The sequence below is a fragment of the Kockovaella imperatae genome (genome assembly GCF_002102565.1).
Source record: "Kockovaella imperatae strain NRRL Y-17943 chromosome Unknown BD324scaffold_2, whole genome shotgun sequence".
Taxonomy (NCBI): domain Eukaryota; kingdom Fungi; phylum Basidiomycota; class Tremellomycetes; order Tremellales; family Cuniculitremaceae; genus Kockovaella; species Kockovaella imperatae.
Genome location: NW_019028942.1, coordinates 1162581 through 1187186, shown reverse-complemented (window position 1 = coordinate 1187186; position 24606 = coordinate 1162581). Strand labels below are relative to the sequence as shown.

Below are 24606 nucleotides of genomic sequence, written 5' to 3'. Positions count from 1 at the left end.
TTTGATGAATCACTCGAATCACGATACAACATCTGATCATTCTATTCTATGTATGAGACACGCAGTACTCCGCTCCGCCTAGAAGCCCACAATGACCCCTCGGTTGACCCATACACTCTCGCTCTGCGTACATTCCCTGGCGATGAACCTACCGACGTCAGATCGCCTAGCTGTCCAAGTATTGAGATCCTCCGCAGCTCGCATTTGATCTGTTACTGGTCCATCGACGAGCCAAGCCGGTCGGACAATGATCAACTGATCAAACACGTCTTCCGGTATTCCCTCGTAGGCCTTTTCGCTCAATACCTCATCGCCGATTGTGAGGTCGAGTTCGGGCGTTTCCCATCCCCGTGATGCTCGTTTGAGGATCTGTTCATAGGCCTCTTTATCCTGATGCGGGTCGTGCAATAACCAAGGGTATATGATCTTGATCGAACAACCGAAATATCAGCTGATGAATCACGTATACTGTATAGACCCTTTCGGTGACTGACTCACTCGATGAAGGAGAGGCATGTAATGATGTGTTCCTCCCATACCCATCGAAGAGATAATCACCACTCTAGGTTTGGGTTCAGGGACATGGGACAAGGTATTGGCGAGCGCGATCCCAGCGTTGGTACAGATGGGTGATGCCATTTTGATGCCAGACAGGCCAATGCTCGGGACGCCGCCTAAAGAAGAATCGACACTTCGTATCAGCAAGGCTGAATCCGAAAGATTTTGGAGAAAGAGAGGGGAGGAAAGGGGGTCCACCAGCTACTGACTCACCGATGCCCGAGACGACGAGGTCCACTGGTGGCCCCTTGAACAACTTTGCGACGTCCGATTCGACCGTTGCGTCACCTTTGAAGACGTGGATCCGACCGTTATTGACGTACGGGCCTAATAATGGATCGAGATGGATCGCATCGGGTTTACGGAGCAGAAGGGTGAGCCTGTTATCTGGATCCATTTGGAGGAGTTCAAAGGCTGCAAAGTTGGCGCAACCTCGCGAAGCTCCGAGAATGGCAATGTGCATCGTCTGGCAGTGGTAAAACGGACGATAGAGGGCAGCTGGAAGAGTGATTTGCTTGCTTAAATGTCGAGGAGTGGCTCATTGACTCATTACCCTCCCCTTTTATATATGTAGACGCCCTGTCTGGCCTTGTCCGAGCTGATCGCCATTGCCATGAATCGGTGTGTTTTTTACGCATCCGCCATCATTCCGGCTTGAATGACAGATCTCGTGCCCGGTGCCCGACGGAGAAGAGTCGTACGTCTGCCTGCCTTCGGGGCGGGAAAATCGATGCCGAGTCCCAGTAGCGTCTCACCGAAGGTTCACCGTGTTCAACACCGAATGAAGCGGCATTTTCGTTGCACAGGCCCATTGTACAGTCTATGTCATCGTGCGAGTCTGAACAATTACACAATCATTCCTCGCTACTGCATACACATCTCCAGGGAGAGAGACGATGACCAAAGTTTACCAGCTATCTACATACGTTCTCTGCCTATACCTCATATGGTGACTTGCCTCCATCCTTCACCCACCTCGCCATGTACTCTTTCAACAATGGGAGAGGGATTGACCCAGTCTGTAACAAGGCATCATGGAACGCCCTGATGTCAAACTTGTCCCCCAGCTTTTCCTCTGCATGTGCTCTGGCCTGTTTGATCTCCAACATACCTAGGTAATATGCCAAAGCTTGACCAGGCCAGGAGATGTAACGATCCACTTCCGTCTCCACTTCGTGAGCTGACAAGGCCGTGTTGTTCTTGACGTAATCTTGAGCTTGTTCTCTCGTCCATCCCATGGCATGGACCCCGGTATCCACTACCAATCTCGCAGCTCGCCAAGCTTGATAACTCAGCATGCCGAACACTTGATAAGGTGTGTGATAGATGCCCATCTCTGATCCGAGATGTTCACAATACAGTGCCCATCCTTCACCATAGGCCGAAATGTAGGCACTTCGGAAATGAGGCAACTCGTGCTCTTTGACGAGCGACATCTGGAAACAGTGCCCAGGAGCCGATTCGTGCAGGGTCAATGCGGGAAGGGAGTATAGAGCTCTCGAGGGTAGATCGTACGTGTTGACGAGGTAGACACCTGGTCCGCCACGACCCGAAGTGTAGAAAGGAGCGACATCAGGTGGAACGGGGATAATGGCGAATCGTTCTCTTGGTAATCGACCAAAGAATTTCGAAGCCACCCCGTCAAATTCTTTGGCGATCCACGCTGCGTCCTTCAGTAGGTCGTCTGGTGTTTTGGCGTAGAATTGAGGATCTTTGCGGAGGAAATCGAGGAATTCGTCAAATGTTCCGTGAAAGTTTGCATCTTTGATGACTTGTTGCATCTCCTTGTTGATCCGATCGATTTCTTGGAGACCGATCTGGTGGATCTCCTTCGGCGTCAATGTCGTCGTGGTGAATTCCTTGATCTTGGACTGATAGTAAGCCTTACCATTGGGAAGGTCCTCTGCCGCTAGATCCTCTCGAGCATTGGGATAGTACTCGTTTTGGAAATAAGTCAAGAGTTTGTGATAGGTAGGCAGGACAATGTGTTCAATTTTGGACAAGGCATTATTTCGAAGCATTTCTTGATCCTTTGCCGAGATGGAGGAAGGCATCTTTTTGAATGGCGTATAATAGAGATTGTCTTGACCCGTCGCGCCCGTGACGGATAAGATGGTCGCATCTCGACCTTCCAGGGTGATTTTGGGTGCGGTGAATCCCCTCTTGAGACCCGCTCGCATGTTGTCGATCTGTTGATCAAAGTACCTAGGCAGCTGGTCCATTTGAAGAAGGTAGTTGTCGTAATCCCCTCGATGGGTGAAATCCATTCTGGCTACATACGCTTGATTGGACCAAAAGGCGGTATCCCCATTCAGAGGTTTTTCGTATTCTTTGTAGACGATCTGATCGACAAACGTTTCGATCTGGTATTTGTATACACCATAGTTGACGCGTTCTTCCCTGGATAGACGTGAAGGTTCAATCTTGTCAAGGGAGTGAAGGATCCCCTTCCAGTATGTCAATCGTCGTTGTTGCGTCTCGGGATCGACCACTGGTAACCATGGTTCAACCGCATCGTGATCGTCTTCACCTGCTTCCAGATGTTCCTCCTGACGCCAATGCCACTCCTTCGTGTATATAGATTTGAACTCGTCGTCGGCATGGGAGCGATGAGAGGAGGAGGAGGAGGTGGTGGTGAAGGAGGTGGGGGTCGGGGAGGAATGCTGGTTAGGAAATGCACCACTCCCGAACAACCACTGGGTCCATGTCATCTGTCGCGGGGCACCGTCGTCATTCCCGTCCACCTGCTTCTCCTCATCCGATACTTTCAGCTGGATGGCGGGTCTAGACAGAGCACTGCCCATGATGTGTTGTGTTTGATGTAGGTAAGCAGCAGAAGCAGCAGAAGCAGCAGCAGCAGATTGATTGGCCCTTCCTTCATCCGGAACCCCGCGCTTCAGTCGGACATGCCCGCACCACGGCGAATCTGCCGAAATTGAAGTTGCAAGCTTGTTGATTTAATCCACGTCACTGTTCCTTCTTCCCAGCCCACGTGAGATATAAGCTTAAACATCTGATCGCCGAGAAATGACCGGCGGTGGGAGTCAGGCACACAATGAGGATATAAACAGAAAAAAGCCAAGCCAGCCTCAAATGACTTATTGTATGTTGACCCAGTCAGTGGCTGGATGAACCCGAGGGACAAGGGATGAACATGGCGATGCTTGAGGACATGGCAGTGACTCTGAATGGACCTCCTCTTGCCAGACACTGTACATGGAGTAGGCTGGATACACTGAGTTGAGAGTGTATAGCATTGAGCGAGCCAAGCATTTTCGAGAAACGCCGCCCGAAAAAAAGGGAGCACAGCCCATCTGTTGGGAGAAAAAAAAAGGAGTAGAGACGTGGGGGTCACCGTGTGGTGTGTGCAAGAGAGAGAGAGTCGCATATACTTGTTGCAACATATATACATAGAATTAACCGTTCTTCAACTCACCACTCTCCTCACCCCGTCCATCCTTCACCTCTCTCCTTCTCGCATTTGTCTGGTAAACTGTTACATCTGTAGTGGGTTTCTGTGACATTCCGGTTCCCGTCCGGTCGCACGGAGCTCATTCGCAGGGTCCTCTTTGTCTTCTAGATCAAAATCAAAGCAAACAAATTGAGAAAAGGAAAACAAGTGACGAATATACACACTTGAATCACCATAATAGAACGTCGACCCCCTGGCTCTAGCTCTCTCTATATTGCACAATCCCGCCCCGCCGCCCAGCTTTCACGCCGCCCCTGATCCGCCGATCTCCATTCCGAGTGAGATGATCTACCCATTGGCCCTCGCGGCTGCTGTGCTTTCTAGCTCTTCACTGGCACATCCACCATCACCTCGAATCGTCCAAGGTGATTGGTTCCAACCGAGAGATTCACCGGTCCATGAGTTGTTCAAACGAGATCCGCCCAACCCCAATGATCCAAGTGAGTGGCAGGACTACTCCATTTTGAGGGCAGATGGAATAGTGATTTGACTCTGATTTGCCTGCCTGCAGACTTTCAAAACTCTTATCCTCCAGGATGGGCTACACCTCCCGTGTCCAGCTTACCTCAATCATGGCTGAACAAATTGGCTTCTATTCAACTTCCCAACGTCTCCGTCTCCAACCCTAATAACGGGTATCCTACTTATGCAGATGGAGAATCCCCTTCAGATTCAACCATTTGTTCGTTCACTTATCAATGTACGACATCGACGGATCTGGTGAACCCACCAGACGGTGTCATCGCGGTAGGTTTCGAGCGATCGATCTCCAGGCTCGAATGCGACTGACACTTATCAGATCTCCTTCGACGATGGTCCCACCGATGAGTCCCCCACACTTTATGCCTACCTCCAGGAAAACAACATTGCCAGTCACGTCACGCATTTCATGATTGGCAGTAACATTCTTTCCAAGTGAGTCAAAAGTTCCTTGCGTGGGGAAAAAACAATCAGTTTCTGACCTTTTACCTTCGCGTGCTAGCCCCCTCACTATGCAATCTGCATTCAATATGGGCGGTCACATTGCCGTCCACACATGGACTCATTTGTATAGTGAGCTCATCTACGCCTGTGATGTGAACCCAACCCGTGTTCTTCGCCTGACAGACCTTGTCTAGTGACCACACTTAGTAATGAGGCGCTGCTCGCCGAGTTTGGATGGACGATGCAGATCATTTCCGATCTCACTGGAGGTCGAATCCCGATGTACTGGAGACCACCTTACGGTGATGTCGATAATCGAGTCAGAGCCATCGCAAGTGGTGTCTTTGGACTCAAGACGGTCCCATGGAACCAGGGTAAGTTTACACACACACTCCCTCTCTCTTGGCTCATGACCTGCACACGCGCTGATCACACACACTCGTGCCTCTTGTAGACTCTGGAGACTGGGCTATCGGACACGACCCTGCCTATACCAATTCCTCTGTTCAAGCTCAAATGGAACAATGGATCACCGGTTCTAAATCGCCTGGTCTCCTGATTTTGGAACACGAGACCAACCCCAATACCGTGGCCAACTTTGAATACTCTTATCCTTTGATGAAATCAAACGATTGGAAAGTGGAAAATGTCGCCGAGGCATTCGGTTTTGACTGGTATCAGAATTCAGCAAACAATAACGGTTCAGCAGCAGCTATGAGTGTCGCTGGAGGTTCAGTCAGTGGTGCTTCAGCGACCTCTTCGTCAACATCATCGTCGTCGGCCGCCTCATCGACCTCTGCTTCAGCTGCTTCCACCACATCAGATTCAGGTCCTTCCATTTCAGCGGCTGCAGCCGGAGCTGGAGGTGCCAATGGATCAGCTTCCAAGTCTTCCGGAGCCTCCGCTAGCGTCGGTACAGAATCTGCCGCCAAGACTTCTGGAGCTGCTATGCGAGGTGTGGCACCATTCAGCTACAGCCAAGCTGGAGCTGTCGCAAGCATGGTCATCGTGTCCCTTGGCACCATCGTAAGCATGCTATAGAGGGTCAGAAGACGAGATGGCATTCGGGAAGGCTTCTTGAGAGGCAGAGTGATGGGCCTCCATTGGACATTATACAGCGAACACTTCTCCCATTAATCCCTTCCCTAATTTAGATCCCTCTTCGTTCATTCTCGACGTCGTCTCCCCTCTCCCGTCGGAGATATGTAGCTTTCGGATGCCTCAAAATGGACAATACACCCATACCTGTTCATTGCATATGTATAATGTCTGTTTGCTCAAATGCATTAACGTGTCATCATGATTTGGACCCTTCCGTACAACTGTCATGATACACACAGCACACTTGCTGCTTTTATTAAACTACCGCTGTGACCCAAAAGCTCCCTTGCGTACCTAGACTTCACACTGCCAGCTCTTAAACGTTCTCCTCACGTTAAACATCCGACTCCTCGCATGGCACGTTCATACTCTGGTCGAGATCTCGTATGTCTTTCCATCTCAGCGTTTATAGCCCAAACCCACCGATCTCTCTCGAGCTAGAAATAGGGCAGGCAACAAAAGTCATCAATATCTGAACCTCGCCGCCGCCCAATGAAGCCTCCGGATATGCAGCGCTGTGCTTGCCGCAAAACCCCCTCCACTCACCTTTGATCTCGCTCGAAAGACGAGCATCCCAGGAGGTTTTGTACTGAGTTTAGGCGGTTCAAACGATCTAGATCTCGATTCATCCTTGACGATCTCGGTCGCCCATGGATCTACGTCTTTCGTCCATGTGATAGTGCGTGGGTAAGCTAATCGGACACAGAACGTCGTGTCTTCCACCGCGTCAGAAGTCTGTCAAAGATTCTGATGAGCGACTGAAACGGCGAAAAAGAGAGCACCTAGAACCGCCCTCAGAGTCTCTCACCTGGAGTCCATCCTGATATACCCTCGCACGACCTCCACTCAGGGTCTCCGAGTTATCCTCGCGCAATTCGTCGAGCGCAAGCAGACCAGAGTAGACCTAATGGAGTGAGAGGCGAATATAAGCGCAGGTGTAGATACTTGAGTGGGGATCACTCACGTATGCTCCGAACAAAGTATAGTGCCTCTTTCTCGTTTGAAAGGCGATCTTGCTCTTCACTTTAAACGTGACCAAGCCTCCACCACATAGCACGAGAAACTTGGCCCTACACACAAGGTCAGACGCTTTCAACTCATCCTACGCTCACCTGAACTTTTCCAACCTCCCTTTCTTCATGAAGACCCTTCCGGACAGCGTGACAGAGCGACACCCATCCAAAATACACCAGCTCCAAATATCCCCTAGCCGATGATCCGAGTTATTTGACAACAGAGCTTCGATCGCATTCGCAGATTGTAGTTTGACGACGTCCATACGCAGTCTGGCGCTGAGAAGAGAAGCGGGTCAGCAAGTCATTCTTGAATTTTTCTCCAACTCGGCCCACAACTCACTCGACTCGCTGGCGTCTCTTCCAAAATTCCTTGAGATCATTCAACCTCTCAACCCATTCCTTTGCATTTTGACGAGTCCTCGCTTCGAGGACGATCTCTCCACCTCTATCCACAACGACTTCAAAGCTTCTCTGTCGTCGACATTCGTGCATGTTTGAGGCCGTAGTTGACAAGGCTTGAGTATCTCCGTCCGCATGTCGGCTCCGGGATGACAAGTCAACCTCAGAGTCTGCCTCTTCCAACAGTCGAACCGTCTTGATGGATCTGAAGTCGATACATCCTTCTGAACTCTCCACGATATGCGCTAGACGAGCCTGTTCAGATGCGTGAAACTCGCCGTAAACATCGTGAAATAGGTCAAGCGGTGTTGAGGATTCTGGGCCTGGGCGAAGGGGAGCGGAACTCGAAGATGGCTTGGAGACGATTACCTGGCCTGAGGGGGGAATGCGATTTCAGCTCTCGAGTCCGGGATCAAGCAAAGGTCGTCCTACCGTCGTGAGTCGTGATGTAGATGTCGGCTCGACTCGCCTTGCCATTCCTGGCCCGTGTGAGATAACCTTCCACACCTGGAGGCTCCTCTAGGACAGTCCCGTCCTCCAAACGAAGCGTTTGATACTGATGTCTAGCTTGACGGATCTGGAGCTGGCGAGGGTTCATTTCCACCTAATATGATGAGTCGAAGTCCCCCAGTCCTTCACGATAACTCACCCCAGATAATGCTAGACCTGCCAAGACTGACCAATCTCGTTTATGACCCAGCAAGGTTGTCCGCTCACGTATCCATTCCAGGGCTCCATCAGTCGATCTCCAGACCAGCTCCAGCCGCGTGTGATCCTCTTGTCCCTGCAGTCTTTGTTCCTCCAACAGACTATCAAGGTGCAAGGCATCCTTGGCCATGTCCACACATTGGTGTATCGTACTGTCTGGACTGAGAGCCTCTCTGACCCGCTTGCTTCCCACCATATCATCGTCTTCGCTTGTCGGTATAGCCACGCGAACCGATGTTTGAAAGGACGGAATGGCAATATCAAACCTTGGCGGGAGTTCTCCACCTAACTCTCTCCAGATCTCCCAAAACCAATCGAGCGCTCGAGATCGATGTGTCAGTTTCATGATAAACAGGTGAGTACCCCGTTTACCACTACGGAGCCAATGTGCCTGTTTTGACTGTTTGACGCGGTTCTTGTACGTCGAAGATCGAGCTCGGGTACTGTAGGACCTCAGATTGTGCTCAAGGTCTGCTTCCAGTTTTCCAGCGGACGTGGCGAGGCAGATGGTCAAGTCTGTTTCGTTGAAGACACTCAGACTGGTACGGTTGGGTAGGAGTGGGACGATGAAGCAGAGTCGCTTGGAGTGTCCACTGAGCCGAGCTTGTATCGGGTTGCTCTAAAAGGGTCGTCAGCGAGCCTTTCGGGGGAAACCACCTCACGTAATCCTGGTAGAGCTCCACTCGTCCTTTTCGCCACGCTACGAGATACTCCTCGAAAGGCTCCATGCGAGAGCACGGACTGCGCCTCTGACACGATAGGATGAGTATCAAAGATGCCTGAGTATCTAGCACGACTCACTTGACTAGACTCGGTAAATCGAGCCAGTCCTTCATCTCTGTGATATCCGACTTTGACCAGCATGCGATCTGCATCCGTGAGCTCGGTCCTGAAATCCCGCTTTGGACTCACCCTGCATAATGACTTGACCAGGGATTAGGCCCTCATCATCATCATCACTCTCCTCCGAACTGTGCGCTTCCGCTCGACCTGTGTGTTCTGACTTGGTCGAGGATCCCATTCCTGCACTGCCCAGAGCCTCTTCCACTGCTCCCGCGCTGGTCCCTTCTGCGCCCTCGCCATGCCGCATGAGGACCTTGGTAGGGTCTGCAGGCTTCTGATTGCCCCTTCGAGTCGGACCTTTGCGTTCACCTTCCGAAAAGTGACGAGCGTGATTGACAGGAAATTGTACACTTTTTGGCCCGGATTGACCTTTGGCCTTCAAGGTGTCTGGAGCGGAGACGTAGCTCTCATTATCGTCGAAGGATAAGAAACGAGTCGATTTGGATGAAGCACTTTCAGCGCCTCGCAGATTCTGACGACTTGTCGTTCTCATAGCGCTCTTGAGAATGTTGCCTAGTCCGCCGTTGGTCTGTTCAGGATTCCCGCTCATCGAAGCTTTCTCCTTTCCCTTGAGCGATCTCGGTGACGAAAGGGATCTCGTCTGCTGGAAGGGGCTGCCGACGAGTGGATACGTAGAAGACGAGCCCGAGACGCGCTTTGAGAGGTCGGGATCACTCTGCGTCGGAACAGAATTAAGACTGCCATTGGGGACATGGTCGGCAGTCGAACGGAGCATGTCCACAGGTTCATCCGTTTTCAACCGAGATACGAGGTTTCCAGTCGGCAGCGGTGTCGAAGAAGAAGAAGAAGAAGAAGAAGAAGAAGAAGAAGAAGAAGAAGAAGAAGATAGTGATGATGTGCTTAACTCTGTCCTTGCAGTGACGAATGACTCTTGAGTCGTCTGTGAGTTGAATGTCGGTCGAGGAGGTGCCAAGGAGGGCTCCTCGGAATCGCGGATTGAGTTTGTTGATTCTCGTCTAGAAGTAGTCGTCCTTGAGGTCCCAGCTTCCGTGGTGGATTCTGATCCTGAGTCTCGACGAAACTCTCTCCCAATGTCAAAACTGTCTCCTATCCATACATCTTTCCGCTTCGTCTTGGCTTTTCTCCTCTTAGGTCGATGAAGTCCATGTCGGTGCTTGGTATCTGGCTCCTCTTCATCTTCATCCGAGCTAGTATCATCGAGATCGTCAGTCCCACGTCTACGCTGTCCCTTCGCTCTCCGCAAGATACTTGAGATCTTCCGTCTGATCTCTGCATGTTCCCTTTCCGAGACCAAGCCCATCTCCGCATCACCTTTAGCTCTTCCATTCAATCTCCGAATAGCTCCTCGTCGAAGCTCCCTGAACCGTCTTCGACGCTCGACCGCCATATCCGAGTGAGCCGCCACTTCCGGCATAGGTCCAATGAATCGACGATGAAGAATATGAGGAATCTTGTGCGTCTCCAAAGCCGTTATACCAGGAGAAGGCTGGTGAGTGACCTGTGGTGTGGACGATGATCCTCCAGCATGGATACCATCTCCTTGGGAAGGCAGAGAGTGTATAGGGTCACTCGACCTCCCAGGCTGACTGGAAGACATGCTGATCCGGGTCCAGGTATGAGCTCAAGAGCTCCCTGACGATCTTCCTCAACGTTCCATGGGGGACTCAGTCAATGATTAAAGCTGAACTGCTATTTGGATCGTCCAAATGACGCAACTGCTGCCATTCAGAAAAATCAACAAAAAATGCCCGAACGCGCACTGCCGCTTTGCTTCATTTGCCCATGCAAAAGAGGTCATACATTCTGAACATGATGATGAATCGACCGAGGCGTGAGGCCATACTAACAAGCCTACTCTTCCTCCTCCGAGTCGTCTTGTTCTTCGAGGAACTGCAAGAAAGTATCAGCACAGACCCGAAGCTACAACCGCTAGCACCTACCTTGACCAATCCCTCCGTCGCCTTGAGAAAGTGCTGCTTTCCTTGGGGTTTGGCTCCCTTTTGATGCCAGTATATGATGGCTTGATCAGAAATACAATCTGTGTTGTACAAGACCTTGAGGATGGATGGGAAAGACTTGATAATCCGAGTATCGGTGTAGCAGTATACTTGAACAGCGTTGATGAGACCGACTTCGGCCTTGGCGCCATTGCAGAATGCTTCGATGATGGGTGCATGAGCCTGGAAATCGCTTCAGCTGCGCATCTTTCGCAGAAGAGTCCGGACCCACCTGAACGTGCTGGACGACAGTCTGATCAATCTGGTCCGGACGAGCGGTCCAATCGACCGTCTTCATTAATGCTTGCCAGATCCACTCTGTAATTTGCGCATCATTCGCAGAGTTGTCCGACTTTTGAGTCTTGAGGTATTCAATGATCTGCCTGGGTTCAGTATCGAGTTGCAGACAATGCAATCCCACCTGCTCATTGCCCTCTTCCTCTGTGATCATCCTCTCAATGTTGAGAACCGTCTCGTCCTTGGCTTCTCCCATGGCGAGCTTGGCATACCATTCATTGACCTGAGGCAGATTCTCCTTCTTGAAGTGATCTTCCAGATGTTTCCTATCCCGTGTCTGGAAAGGAAAGACGAGGAGGATATCTTTAAGTCCACTTCGTCTGAGAGTGAGTCCCAAATGCTCCACGTTTTGCCTGGCCAAGTAGTGTCTAGAAAAGGCGGTGAGGAAGTCCAAAGCCACTTCATCCTTGACGACGTGTTCTTTCGTCAAAGAAGACAAGCATCGAGGAGAGATTTGAAGGTCAAGAATGAGCAGAGCGGTCGCTTCTGCCAATTTGGCTCTCTGTGCAGGATCCCACTTTGGCAAGTATCCGAACAGATCGGGTAAAAAGTTCTCTTCGAGAGGTTTCTGAAGGTACTTGTACCTCTGAATCACCTTTTTAAGCGTTTCAACGACACCCTTGACGCTATCCTTCCACGAATCGTCGCCGGTGGCAGACTCTCCATCGTTGACATCTTTCAGGATGTAAACTGGGGAGCGTTTGTCGTCAAGGTATGATCCACCTGGTTGAAGAAGACCTCCGACAAACAGGAGCTCAAAGAGCTGTTCGTAATATTTCAGAAACTCTAATGTGGATCCAGCTTGAACGAGTTTCGCGACGAGTGCATCCGTGGTCAAAGGTGAAGGGAGGAGAGCTAGGTGGAGCAGAAGAGCGTCTCGGAAGGCTGCAACACACAAACATGACGTTAGTCTTTTGGTTTCCAAAGGTCCTGCACCACTCGCCCTCTGGTTCAAACTTGGCTGTCGCTTTGGCTTGTCCTTTACGCTGTTTGATTCTCACTCCTGTGAGCGTAGGCTTCTTGTCTTGAGTGGCAGTCGCTGTCGTTGAATTTGGTGGTAGAGGGGCATTACCCGGTTGCCCTGTTGGTGTGTGAGACATGCAATGAAAGTCGGTCCGAGCTTAGAATGCTAGGGTCGATTGTCCTAGAGAATGAAAGAGGTGTGGAGAACGACAAGAAAAGGCAGCTGGTACGCGGTTGGGTTGGACCCACTTCGGATCCGAGAGAGGAGGGAGGGCCAGGTAGGGGGAGGTGGCAGCCAGCGGCGTTATGAGTGTGGCACTGGGGATATACTGCTGATGGGGATGGTAGCCTGCAAAAGGGGGCAAAACTGAGCAGCGACATGAGAGATAAGTCTTCGAGTCATATCAACCGCTCAGCATGCATTGTCTCTGCCTAGCATCCTGTGACGAAGTCAGCTCATCCCTCCTGCTCAGGAACCTCTCCCTTTCAGTGGTTGCTGGAATCTCAATAATTTGTCCAGCAGCGGCGGCGATTGCCGAAAAAGCAGCAGCTGCCCAAAAGGGGAACTCGCAGATGTCATCTCTATGAGGCCATGCTCTCCTCACAACTTGACAACATTTTCATCTTATACCATCATCTGGCCTTTCTCTCTCTCTCTGGCGACATTTCTTCTTATAGCAGCGACGAGGAGTGACTGGATCACCTTGACAGTGGTCACTCCCAAACCTCGCTTGACTTTATCTACTTGCCCACGAGGACATTCGCCCATCCAACCCCTTGGCTTTCCACCACCGGAACATCACGGAGGAAAGCTCTCTCTGTCCTATTTGGGACCGACCGTATAAACCTTTACATCACCTTCCTTTCGGAGTATGTGTACACGTCATAGAGCATAGCTACTTTCTCTTGGCCCTCGTGAATAGCCCCAAACATGACAGTAAATCAAGATATGGCCACACTCAACCCTTCTTCACCCGAGACATCCAAATATCCATTCACAGGTCGACCTGCCACACCTCTCGCTTCGGGTATGACCTCAGGGCGAATCATTGCAGAACTCAGAGAAACGCTTGGAACGACTACAACTCAGTCTGGACCTCAAGTCTGGGGCAGAGAGGATGATCAGTGAGTCCCATCTGGCGCGATTGTAGGCGTGATTTGATAAGGATGGGTTGCAGATTCAAACGGGGCATCGTGATTTTCAATGGAGCAGTCAAGAGTCCAGCGGTTGCATTAGTCCAGCCGCTCAACGCGGAGGATGTCAGCCAGTGAGTTGTTATTAAGAGGCTGAGAAGCGAATCAACCCGAGCTCATCACGTCCATCTCCCAGAGTCATCAAGTACTGTCGACAGAATGGCCTGGAGATCAGTGTCAAAGCCGGTGGAACGGGTGTTCACGGATGGAGTGTAGGTCTGAAACTTACTCATTCACCGGATGTAGCAGCTGAGTTCCCCAGGTTGCCGGGCACGTCATCATCGACTTGGAAAAGATGAACGAGATTACCGTTCACAAACCTGGCGATACCATACCCCTCGAAGAGTCCTTCTCAAAGCTTCGACTTGACGCTTCTCACGGAGACAATGTCACCCCCAATGTCCCCAAACGACCCTCGTTATCCACCACCAACCCCTCTAATCCACTGCCCTCGCCCGAAGCGTCAGGTCTTAAGCGAGGATCCCAAGATGAGGGACAAGAAGGTCACGATAGCAAACGACGAATGGACACCATAGATCGTGCGAATCGCAGTCTCAGTGATCCGACACAGGAAGCCCAGGCTCCTTGTTCATCTGCTTCGCCGTCTGGATCTGGGTCTGGAAGCAATTCGAGCAGACCTAGCGCGAGTCGCAGTGGAAGTCACCCGACGCCAGCCACATCACTTGATTCGGATCACAGATCTGGAGAGGGCAAGGACCCTTCTCCTTCAGTCATCTCGCCTTCGACATCATCTTCAAGATCCAACTCACATAATGGGACAACCGGCGCCAGGGTCACCTATGTGAATCCATCTCCAACCACAGCCACTTCTCATCCATTTGTCACTCCACCATTTGGTCCCGAGACACCGTCCTCATCCACGTTCTCAACGACATCTCCATCATTGGGTCTGAACACGAATCCAAATCCGCCAGAATACACCATTGTGACGTTTGGAGCAGGTATCAACTCGAAACAGCTCGACATGACCACAGCAAGAACGCCTTACGGTGCCTTCCATGTCCCGACATCCGCTTTCCCCGTCGGTTCAGGACAGTTCATGCTCGGCGGATTCGGTTTCATGGGTCGGCAGTACGGTCTCGCGATGGACAATGTGGTCGAGGCGGAGATTGTGTTGGCAGACGGCCGGATTGTCTGGGTTGGAGAAGGAGGCAAGCATGCAGGGCAATGGAAGAAGGACGAGGACCCGAATGACCTATGGTGGGCTCTACGTGGCGCAGGATCCATTATGGGAATCATCACGCGTTTCCGAGCCAAAGCGCATTATTTGCCAAGTGTGTACGCGGGGAATCTCATCTAGTGAGTGGGCAGCATGGACTGTGTGCGGCGTTAACGGCGGCAGTGTTTTCGACCGACAGACGACACCATCCCTTCTTCGGCATGTCCGAGACGTCCTGAAAGGATCACCTAAGTCTCAGTACACCAATATCATCATGACTGCTGGTCCACCTGGAGCTCCTGCAATCGTCGTCTTCCAGCTATGTTGCTCAGGGACCAAAGCGGAAGGAGAAGCCTACTTGCAAGCCATCAGCTCTTGGGAGGGTGGAAGATGTTTGTTCCAGGATTTCTCGGAGAGGACTTTTGAGAGGCAACAGCTCGCCGTGGAGGAGATCCTGAAGGGCGGAAAGGGGAAGAAGTGGTGAGTCGTCGATGAGCCTCTGAGGAATTCCACTGACTTGGCCTACAGGTACATCAAGAGCGACATGTTGATGGGACTCGACGACGAGGTCATTGACAACACATGCGCACGATTCAGTCTGGTCCCAGATGGTTGCAGTGAGTCACAGTGCTCAAAAGGCCTGACGGTATCGCTGATCGTTCTTCAGCCTGGTTATTCGAATACACTGGCGGGAGCGTCTCTTCAGGCATTAAGGACTCCTGTTACCCTCAATCTCATCGACAAGGGGCCTTTACAGTCGCCGCACTCCATCAATGGGCTCATACTGAGCCTTTGAAAGAGGACAATAAATGCGTAACCACTGCTGAAGAGTGGATCAATGAGGTTATCCATCCACATTCACCTGGCGGACCACTGCCATGTGTGAGTAGTGTGATTGGTGTGAGATTCGCGCTGACGCAAGCAACCGCTCCGCTCAGTTCCTGCAATCTTCTAAAGAAGCCGATGTCGCTGGGGTCTTTGGAGAAAATTATCCTCGACTGGGACGTGTCAAGGCCATGTTCGATCCTTCCAACTTTTTCAAACATTCTTTCTGGCCCAGACCAGGTTCACCAGGTGACGAAAGGCAACTGGGCAAAGACACGGCGGAAGGTGTTCAAGCGAGAGAATTAATGAATGGCGCTTTGGAAGAATTACCACCGGAAGACACGACGATTGGGAAAGGAAAAGGAAAAGAAAGGTTGGAATCTGGTCAAGACATGTACGATAGGATACCCGCTTTGAAGGCTGTTGCAACTGTCAATGGAGCTTCAAATGGCGTCTCGAATGGCAGCGCAGCGACAGAGGACAGTACCATGGAAGGGGTAGAAACTGCAGGAAATCGAGTAAAGAATGGCGTCGACGGGACACTGCCGAGAGAGGGATGAGCGTGTGCAGTATGCCTCTCAGCAGACTTTTGAGTCCCACCTCCCGCCCTCCTCATAGTTCATCTTCATCGTCCTGGCATATGTCCCGTCCTCGGTCTTGTGTCTACCCTTACACTTATCTTAATGCATTTTCGGTCACACTCTCCCGGACCCCCGACGTTGATTTTCTCTCGCCTCGCGACTTCCACGGCAAGCAGTACTTATCGCAGCTGCAGCACACCCAAGCAGAATTTGACCTGTGGAGGTTTTCCCGGCTGACAAGAGAGACTGTAGATGACATACTCCAGTATATACAACGAAATGTTAAAATGGCATGTGCTGGCTGGCGAGACAACGTCTCAGCCCCTCTGGCGCCTTTCCCTAATTCAACCATCCTCGACAAGTTTTGGCTCCACACAGACAAGGGACCCGAAGCGCAGGATCAGATTCCAGTGGGAATTTGTAGTCGTATAGAATCTGCAGAGAATCAGTCAAGACAGTCTACCGTTGCTTGACTCACCTCCTCGCCCGGTTGAAGTGTACTTTTGGCATAGATGACGATCTAGGAGGGGTAAGGGTCAACTCGGAAGAAACGGCTGTGGTGTCTAACTGACCTTTGAATGCCCATTGATCGAGATGATTTTGGCATTTGCCGTTGGGTCACACGAGTGGTTGATCAACCGGCTAGAGAGAGTCACCGAGTCAGTATCAGTCTGCCATAAAAGATGCTCCGCGTACCTGACAGATCCACGGAAGGTCGCATCGCAGATCATGTCCCCGTCAATCCTGAACAAGTAGGAACTTCCAATCCCTTGTTTAAGGTATCTCTGTTCCCTGATCTCCGCCACGGCACTTCGACATATCTCGCCAACATATTCGCATACCATTTCTCCGGGTTGGATCGTTTCCATGGCATACAGTCCGTACCCTTCGATGGCTGATCTAGCGAATCGAAGCTGTTTCTTCCGGATCCGAAGCTGGTTAAATGCGAACAAGTCGGATTCAGCCGTACTTGCGATAGTCGTCTTTCGGGTCGTCTCCATGTCGTGAGCCAATCGTCGACCTGTCACGCGGGCCGTACGTCCCGATGTCAATCCGGCATTGGAGGCCGAAGCGTCCTCAACAGATACTTGAGCTTGATTTCGTTGAGGCAGATAGGACGACTTGGCAACTTGAGGGATCTTTTTCCAACCTTCCGCTCGCCATGCGCCCGAAGTGTGATACAGTGGGTGCTTCTCTTCAAATAGTTCATCCTCGTCATCTGAAAGATCCGGCACGACCCCTTCATGGGCTGCTGCGAGAGCCATGCCGAGCCAGTATGCATCTTCGTGATCTTCGACAACCCCCGATTCCAGCAATTTGTCAATGGCAGACTTGGCCGGCTTCTTGGGCTTGACAGCTTTGGCGACGGGAGGGATATGGATATCTGTCACAGTGACAGGCGACGGATCTATACCCATATCCACCTTGATCTCGGGTACCGGCGTGCCTTCGGGAGATCCAGAGGGAGAGGCAATACGGGCCTTTTTGGACTTTTTGGCCGTCGATTTACCGGGACGCTTCTTGCCCTTGAGTGTCGGCTCATCTTGGGCCATGTCGGACGGTGTCGCCGTATCGCTAGCTGGAGGGATGACAAGAGAGACTTCGGCATCAGACTCTGGGCTCTTGATGACCATCTTCGGCCGAGTCGGGATGGCATCGGAAAGCTCAGAGACGCTGGAGATCGATCCTGACCGTGCTCTGCGGACTGGTGCGTCGGATTCTTCAGAGCTAGTGGAAGAAAAGGAAGGTCGTCTTCTGCGCTGCACAACAGGCAGGGGTTTCGCCGGGGCGGGTCGATTCTTCTTGGTGATCGTCAAGAATTTCCAAGATGCCCTCCCAGTGCTAGAGACGTTCGGAGTCGGCACAGCGGCCACCTCCTTGACTGGCGACTGCTGTACAGCTGGCGAACGAAAATGGAGGACCAACCGATGCCCCTGAAAGATGGTATTGTCCAAAATCTTGGCTCTTTGTGCAGAGAAACTGTCAGAGAACAAGACAATCCATCCTTGAGTAGAGGAAAGGACCTGGTCTTTAGTATGAAGATCCGTGCGGAGCACTCACTTGAGACGGCTTGAACATTCTGAAATGATCCCTTAGATGCTCCTCCGTCACTGATTTGTAGGGTAGCGATGTAGTTTCGATCAGTATGTAGGCATGGCCGTTGGAAGCAATGGCATTTTGCACTTTGGCGACAGCGGCTTCATTGGCTTTGCGTTCGGAGCTATCTTTGCGTCGAGCAATGCGATTTCGACCACGCGGCGATGGCGATCGTCCTCTACGCCGATAATGTATCCCCTCATTGTCGCTGTCCGACTCAGATGGACAGGTGGAGCACGAGCGAGCGTGTCGACTTCGAGAGCGTGAACGGGACCGTGAGCGAGATCTTGATCTTGATCTTGACCGTCGGCCCCGGTCCGAGTATCGGTACGAGTCGTATCGTGGACGATCCCGAGGAGCACGGTCTCGCGGATCAAAGGGCGCGTCTATGAAGGAGGATGCAAGATTGTAACTCTGTGGGGCCGGACGAGCAGGTAGACCGGGTGGACGAGAGAGCGTCGACGGCGGGCGATAAGGTTGACGGTTATTCCATGGTGCAGTGGCATCTCGAGCGCGGGACAGTGGTCCAGTGACAAAGTTGCGAGTCGCGGGGGATGATGTGGCCTGTCCACTGGTCGGAACCTTGCGCAAGGGCTCGACCCGAGGGGTCGCTCCACCACTAACAGGTGTGCGCGACGACGTGCCGGCAGGAGTCGGAGCCGGTGAGGTCTTGACAGCAATCACGGGTTGCCTTGGAGGATAGCGTTTCGTCATCTCCGCTTTGATAGCCTTTACCGCTCTCAATCCTCGCCCATCAAGCACGACTGAAATCTTTTCGTTCCCTGATAGACCTATCCTCTGCCCCTGACATGACTTGACCACATTTACAGCCACATCGTGCGCTGTCCCCGGACGGCCAGATGTCGGACCATCAAACTTGACCCAGCATATACCCAGCTGCATCCCGGATTTTGGATCCATCTTGGAATCGATCTCGCGTATGCGGCCATACGGTCTAAGATGCTTGCTGATCTGGTCGACTGTAGTCAGGGGATTGAGGTCGGTAATGAGAACAGCTGTGGGAGGAGGTGGAGGCTTTAGACCGACAGAGTGATCATCCCACTAACAGTCAGCCAGAGCTCTGCCAGGAAACTCACCTCGTACTGCAGCTCCGTAAATAGTTCCTTCTGCTTCGCAGTACCTCTACCACGCTTCCGTGCCTCTTCACTCAGTTCTGCTCTGGGGTCTGACACAGACACAATTTGGCCTTCTTCCATGCCATCGAACCTCTTTTTGACCTCTTTCCCGCTCTTGGAGCCTGAGAAGGAAGGATGCTGTAAGATGAGGAAATTGCCGAGACCTTCGCGTCTTTCGGAGAAAGCAGGAATTTGCCATGGCAGGGGCTGTGGGGGGCTCGAAATTCTCTTTGCCATAATGGAAGGGGCAACGCTCTCGAGATCACGATGAGGAGGCAGATCCCGGATTATACGGGATGAAGAAGCAACTGCTCTCGACGGGGATCTTGGCCGGGAGCTCAGCGGTGGGGGCTCTGGGGATCGTGGAGGAGGGGATGGAGGTTGACTTAGAGGGGATCTCGGCGGCGGCGAAGGGGGAGGCGAGCTAGGGCGTGACCGTAATGGTTGTTGGCGAGGTGAGGGCGGTGATGGAGGTCTTTGCAAAGGCGGCGGAGGCTGAGACGGGGGCGAGGAAGACCGTCTCCGCCCTCGTGGCGGACTATGAGGCTGTGAGGCATCGCTCCGAGCTGCAATCTTGAAGTCGAGATGAGGTGGTAGGGCTCTTTCGAGGTGAGGCGGTCGGGCTCGCTCAAGAGTATGTTTTGGTATAGGGAACGATACGGGAGCTCTCGGAGGTGTAAGGTCCCGTTTATGTCCCGAGTCTTTGCCCTTGTCTCGGCCTTTGAGTTGATCTGCAGCCCGGCGAGGTGGAGAATAGAGATCGTCGTCCCTGTACCGACTCCTCAACGGAGAATTAGGTCGAGAAGACTTGCGAGGACTCGGAGTACGCGAAGGCGACGGAGAATACCTACGACAATCCCTCTCTCTACCTCGACCACGATGATGATCGCGATCATGATAATCGCGATCCCAATCGTCCTCGTACCTGTACCTCGATGGCTCTTTGGGATAAGACGATCCACGCCGACTGGATTCAGCGTATGATGAAGAAGATCCATTGACCCGAGATGCGGAGTGAGCATGTCCATTGCTCCGGTGATCCAGATCGAGAGGTTGATGGCGTGATGGCGTCGCTATGGGCTTCGCAGGAAGGGAAGGGAAAGCTATCGACACTTTACTCCCGGAGCTATTAGGTGTGGATGTACTGGGTCCAACATCGCGAGTAGTCGCCGCTTCGGGTCGTGCTGGAAGACTGCTCGGTCTCAAGGCTTTCGGACCGGAAGGGGCAGCATTCCTGGTCGTAAAGAGGGATGATGAGTTGACGGGAGGCGGAGCCATCGTGCAGAGGCCTTCTACTCTACCGTCCTGACATGGGTAGATTGGCTGGGATTGCCGGACAGAAGTGGACAAAAGGAGAAAGGAGCTACAAGACACTCGCAACGCCTATGAGCAGGCTCGAAGCGGTGAAAGCAACACTAGAGCCTCAATATGGGAGGTCCTAGGAGACAGTCCGCGAGGCCAAGTCCAAGTCCAACGTCGAGACAGATGAAGAGTTATTGAAAGAATGCGAGTTATAGACGAGAGTCGCATCTTTGGATTTCGCGCGTACTAGGACATTGAACGGAAGCAAAATTTCTGGGCAGCGCGATCATCATGATGAGTCAGTCAGTGCTGCTGGCTATCGACCTGATCATCTCATTGAGCAATCAAACCATGGATTTTGGGGATCAAGCTGGTCCCTCGAGGATTACTGAACCCCTTCGAACGACCAAAGAGACTCATCCAAACCTGCCACCTGGTTTGATACTGGGACCCGATGGCAAGCCTTGTAAAGTCTGCAACTCGTGGCAGGACTGGGCAAAGCTCAAAGTGAAGAAGAAGGGCGAGACGGTAGAGAGTCATGGAACTGCGGGTGGAATGGCCGGATTTGCAGCTATAATGGGAGGAGGCAAGGTGGCGTCGCGGTCTTCAGGCAAACCGTCACGGAAGGATTGTCCGGCTGATACGGAAGCACTGGGTCGATCAACATGGACATTCTTGCATACTACCGCTGCTTATTATCCTGTCTCGGCCCCGACATCGACTCAGACACAGATGCGGAATCTCTTATCCTCCTTATCGCTGCTGTATCCATGTGTACCATGTGCCGAGGATTTTCAGGAAAAAGTCAAGGAAAACCCACCAGACGTCAGCGGGCGAGAAGGGTTGAGCCGATGGTTGTGTGAAAGACACAACGAGGTGAACGAGAAGCTGGGGAAGGAGTCATTTGATTGTGCTTGGAAGAGTTTGAACGAGAGATGGAAGGATGGGCCGGAGGATGGACGGTGTGATTGAGGAGCAAGATTGAGGAAGACTCCATGTCCCGGTCATAACAAAGCATATGCATACGTGCACCACTCATGAGATTGACAATGTCCGTCGTATTGATCGCAGCCACTTCTTTTGCTGCCAACCGAGCAGAATGGGCAAGAAATCTGTAAGACTGAACTCTGGCCATTTCGACTGGACAAAGTGTAGCTGAGTGTCTTCAGAGGCCTAAAGTCTTGGATCAGAATGCAGTGTGGGAAACGGCCGGCCGCACGACTCGCCTGCCACATCATAAAGTCGCTCAAACGCTTGACATTCGAGGTTCGGACCAGAATATCCAGCCTCCCATCATCAAGCCCTTCGGTCCCGGCATCGTGATTCAACTGTCGAATGGATTCGGTCGTCTCTAGGTGGTTGAAGATGTCCTTCGAGTTGAACGTGCTGCAGAGAGTGAGTTCAAATGAGCCATCTTCGTCCCACCTCATTTCCCCGTCCACAACGTGCCGCATCGCAGTCGTCATCTCGTCCCGAGAAGTGTAGGGACTGCACACATTGAGGACTCCACTACCATATGAGTCAGCCACTGACTCTGCCCCGGAGTCTTTTGAGCATACGCCGTGTTGTGCTCTGTCATTTGCTCCATCTTTAATATACACTCGGTCATATCTGGCGGGAACATGTCCCTTCGGCCTATCCATCGCAATCGGATCCCGTAGGCGTTGAGGAGTTCACTGGATACGCTCAGAGTATTCTCACGAGGCTCGACATTTGACTCACTCGTGCTGACACAGTTCCATCAACTTTGTCTTGGCCAGTCTGAACAGAGCCTCAACTTCTTTCTCGTCCCTCTTGAAGTTGTCTATTGAAAAGGCATAGATTGAGACGGCTCGTATGCGTAGCCTGAGACATATCTCGAGTGTCTGCCCTACTTTCAGCAAATTTTTAGGGGTCGGATATACTGACTCTCTTGAGCGCATCGAATCCATCTGAGTGACCCTCCGCTACCCTCCTTCCTCTACCCTTTGCATATCGTCTATTACCATCCATGACGAATCCGACATGACGAGGGATAGGTCCCAGGGAGACGATGAACAAGAGCAAGGTCGTCAGTGCTGCATGGAGTCGATGCACGATGGCAGAGAGAAGATCTACCAGATGATCCATGGTCATGACTAGGGCATTGGCTCGAGCTGGCGAGTCATCCAGAGGAATCGCAGCGGACAATGCATCCATCCCAGGCCAATTGTTTCTTCACCGAAATCCGTAAAGCGGAACGTGGCAGTAGAGGTAGCTTGAAGAAGGTCAACACGGTCTATCATACAGTCGCTGCCCCTTTCCCCCCTCCCCTCCCCGGCGCGCGTCGGCTGATCTCGCAAGCTTGACGATGCGTGCTGCAGCTGCCATGCATGCCCAAACGCTTCACATTCGCCTCTCCATCCCTACCATAGCGGCATACATCCCTCAATCTTCCCAACGTTGGTGCCACGTGTGATGCCGTAACGATCCGTCATGGAATTGCTCCTTCATTCCGAGCATGCCCCATCCATTGAACCCATATCACCACCCGATACAGCTCACAACACAGCGACATAAACATGAGATCAGGATCCAGAATGCTCCAAAAGACACTCTTCAGCTCATCGCTTCATTCTCGACTTTACCTTCGACCAATTCCATCCAGCATCATGCTCAGGCGCAAAGTCTCCAACGGGCTCCTTCGAGCCACCAAATCCAACAGCTCGTTGAGAGCTACGGCTCAGACTCAAGCTCAGATGGTCCCTCCACTACCTCAGACGGCCAATTTCTCAACCCTCATTGCGAAATCTGTCAAAGTCTCAGAGAGGGAATGGGGAAAAGAGACTGTCGTGACGTTGAAACAGGAGCTAAAGATGAGAGGATTGCCCCAGACGGGTAAAAAGTGAGCAGCGGTCTATCCATGTCGCGCTGACTCGTCCAGAGCCGACCTTGTCGAACGTCTCACCATGGCAGGCAAAGCCATGCCTGCTGCTTCCTCGTCCTCGACCTCGACCTCGCAATCGTCCCAGATTCTTAGCAAGACAGCACCCCTCACCGCTCCAAAGAGCGTACCTTCCAGCTCTCAAGTCATCGCAAAACCCACCGCTCCCGCTTCGACGCCAGTCTCAAAGTCAAAGACGCCTACACCAGTGACCCCAGCCAAGGCTAAAGCTCCTGAGATGACGCCAAAAACCATGGCAAAAGCTCCTGAGCCAGTCACTCCTACTCCCATCTATCGACTCAAGGGATCCGGGACTACTCCGTCGAGAGCTACTGCCCCCGGTCCTCCTCAGATGACAACGCCAGCTGCTCCACGTGTGTCCAAGATGGCTATGCCGCCTCCTTCCTCCTTCAGAATGTCCACTGCCAGTCCTCGATTATTCTCAACTTCGGTAGTCCGCCCGGCAGCTAAAAAGTCGACTCCAGAACACTCGACAGTATTAGATGATCACGTCGTGTCTACGGGCCCCAGCGTGTCTTCTCAGAAGTCGGAAGCGCCAAAAGCCGAGAAGCCTAGTCCAGAAGAGGTGACCACTGCCCCTGGCCTACCCAAGACCAAATCTGCAGGCGAGAGCAAAGGCTTGAATGTGAAAATGCCCGATCCGAGACCAGAGCCGTCGCATGAGCAAACAATCGTGAGTCGGCCAATGATCCAGTGGTTCCAGCTGATCTTCTCCAGCCTCTCGAGCCGGACAATTTTAAGACAGCGGCCAAGCCCAAAGAGGAGCAGTCCTCCAACTCTGGGCCAAAAGTCATGACTGTCGCTTCTGCGTCGACACATCACGCTGGCGGGCCTTCTCACGCTATCCACGAGTCTGCGGACCCTACAGCCGTCGAGAGTTCCGAATCTCTGGAGGAGAACAACAAGTCCTCGGAACGAAGTGAAGGCGGGACCGATAAAGATGGGCAATATCGGGCACCAGAACGAGAGCTTAATGACGAAGAGAGAAGAGGACTGTATATTATGGGCGGTATCGTCGGTCTTGGCTGGCTCATTGGAGGTCCCAAGAAGGACAAGAAGAAGAAGAAGGTTGAGACTGAGACCAAGTCTGAGAAGCATTAGAGTGGAT

At 52.1% G+C, this 24606-nt stretch overlaps 10 protein-coding genes across 10 annotated transcripts; 4 read left to right on the top strand and 6 right to left on the bottom strand.

The window, feature by feature from the left end:
- Positions 1–78: 78 nt before the first annotated feature.
- BD324DRAFT_648653 (hypothetical protein) lies at positions 79–1021 on the bottom strand (the record flags this gene model as incomplete). Its single annotated transcript, XM_022017869.1, has 3 exons — positions 79–426; positions 499–674; positions 772–1021. 3 exons carry the CDS (start codon positions 1019–1021, stop codon positions 79–81), a joined length of 774 nt encoding a protein of 257 aa, XP_021873826.1.
- A 157-nt stretch (positions 1022–1178) lies between these two features.
- Positions 1179–3838, bottom strand: BD324DRAFT_251630 (hypothetical protein). The gene has a single exon (XM_022012289.1). It carries the CDS (start codon positions 3360–3362, stop codon positions 1494–1496), a length of 1869 nt encoding a protein of 622 aa, XP_021873825.1. The 5' UTR covers positions 3363–3838; the 3' UTR covers positions 1179–1493.
- Positions 3839–3922: 84 nt separating this feature from the next.
- Positions 3923–6219, top strand: BD324DRAFT_616024 (hypothetical protein). The gene is made up of 7 exons (XM_022014784.1): positions 3923–4065; positions 4139–4470; positions 4542–4777; positions 4830–4945; positions 5013–5083; positions 5149–5328; positions 5409–6219. Exons 2-7 carry the CDS (start codon positions 4314–4316, stop codon positions 5993–5995), a joined length of 1347 nt encoding a protein of 448 aa, XP_021873824.1. The 5' UTR covers positions 3923–4065; positions 4139–4313; the 3' UTR covers positions 5996–6219.
- A 2-nt stretch (positions 6220–6221) lies between these two features.
- On the bottom strand, positions 6222–10711 carry BD324DRAFT_616018 (Pleckstrin homology domain-domain-containing protein). Its single transcript, XM_022014783.1, has 10 exons — positions 9091–10711; positions 8980–9047; positions 8841–8927; positions 8120–8797; positions 7903–8074; positions 7412–7844; positions 7168–7347; positions 7020–7125; positions 6864–6959; positions 6222–6790 (listed from the first exon to the last, which is right to left on the bottom strand). Exons 1-10 carry the CDS (start codon positions 10598–10600, stop codon positions 6521–6523), a joined length of 3600 nt encoding a protein of 1199 aa, XP_021873823.1. The 5' UTR covers positions 10601–10711; the 3' UTR covers positions 6222–6520.
- Positions 10712–10782: 71 nt separating this feature from the next.
- On the bottom strand, positions 10783–12826 carry BD324DRAFT_616015 (hypothetical protein). The gene is made up of 5 exons (XM_022014782.1): positions 12241–12826; positions 11422–12182; positions 11233–11379; positions 10944–11183; positions 10783–10893 (listed from the first exon to the last, which is right to left on the bottom strand). Exons 1-5 carry the CDS (start codon positions 12395–12397, stop codon positions 10855–10857), a joined length of 1344 nt encoding a protein of 447 aa, XP_021873822.1. The 5' UTR covers positions 12398–12826; the 3' UTR covers positions 10783–10854.
- Positions 12803–16162, top strand: BD324DRAFT_616012 (hypothetical protein). Its single transcript, XM_022014781.1, has 8 exons — positions 12803–13385; positions 13439–13528; positions 13591–13666; positions 13717–14774; positions 14818–15114; positions 15163–15251; positions 15302–15516; positions 15573–16162. The coding sequence occupies exons 1-8, from the start codon at positions 13192–13194 to the stop codon at positions 16017–16019; spliced, it is 2466 nt and encodes an 821-aa protein (XP_021873821.1). The 5' UTR covers positions 12803–13191; the 3' UTR covers positions 16020–16162.
- A 217-nt stretch (positions 16163–16379) lies between these two features.
- BD324DRAFT_648647 (hypothetical protein) lies at positions 16380–20551 on the bottom strand (the record flags this gene model as incomplete). Its single annotated transcript, XM_022017868.1, has 6 exons — positions 16380–16475; positions 16519–16560; positions 16613–16682; positions 16737–18064; positions 18102–19199; positions 19235–20551. 6 exons carry the CDS (start codon positions 20549–20551, stop codon positions 16380–16382), a joined length of 3951 nt encoding a protein of 1316 aa, XP_021873820.1.
- Positions 20552–20926: 375 nt separating this feature from the next.
- On the top strand, positions 20927–21547 carry BD324DRAFT_641055 (ERV/ALR sulfhydryl oxidase domain-containing protein; the record flags this gene model as incomplete). The annotated part of the gene is made up of 2 exons (XM_022017389.1): positions 20927–21125; positions 21147–21547. The coding sequence occupies 2 exons, from the start codon at positions 20927–20929 to the stop codon at positions 21545–21547; spliced, it is 600 nt and encodes a 199-aa protein (XP_021873819.1).
- Positions 21548–21593: 46 nt separating this feature from the next.
- Positions 21594–22799, bottom strand: BD324DRAFT_616008 (putative undecaprenyl diphosphate synthase-domain-containing protein). Its single transcript, XM_022014780.1, has 6 exons — positions 22484–22799; positions 22298–22440; positions 22135–22251; positions 22001–22084; positions 21802–21961; positions 21594–21748 (listed from the first exon to the last, which is right to left on the bottom strand). The coding sequence occupies exons 1-6, from the start codon at positions 22751–22753 to the stop codon at positions 21611–21613; spliced, it is 912 nt and encodes a 303-aa protein (XP_021873818.1). The 5' UTR covers positions 22754–22799; the 3' UTR covers positions 21594–21610.
- A 406-nt stretch (positions 22800–23205) lies between these two features.
- BD324DRAFT_648644 (hypothetical protein) lies at positions 23206–24599 on the top strand (the record flags this gene model as incomplete). The annotated part of the gene is made up of 3 exons (XM_022017867.1): positions 23206–23438; positions 23478–24171; positions 24216–24599. The coding sequence occupies 3 exons, from the start codon at positions 23206–23208 to the stop codon at positions 24597–24599; spliced, it is 1311 nt and encodes a 436-aa protein (XP_021873817.1).
- Between the last annotated feature and the right edge of the window lie 7 nt (positions 24600–24606).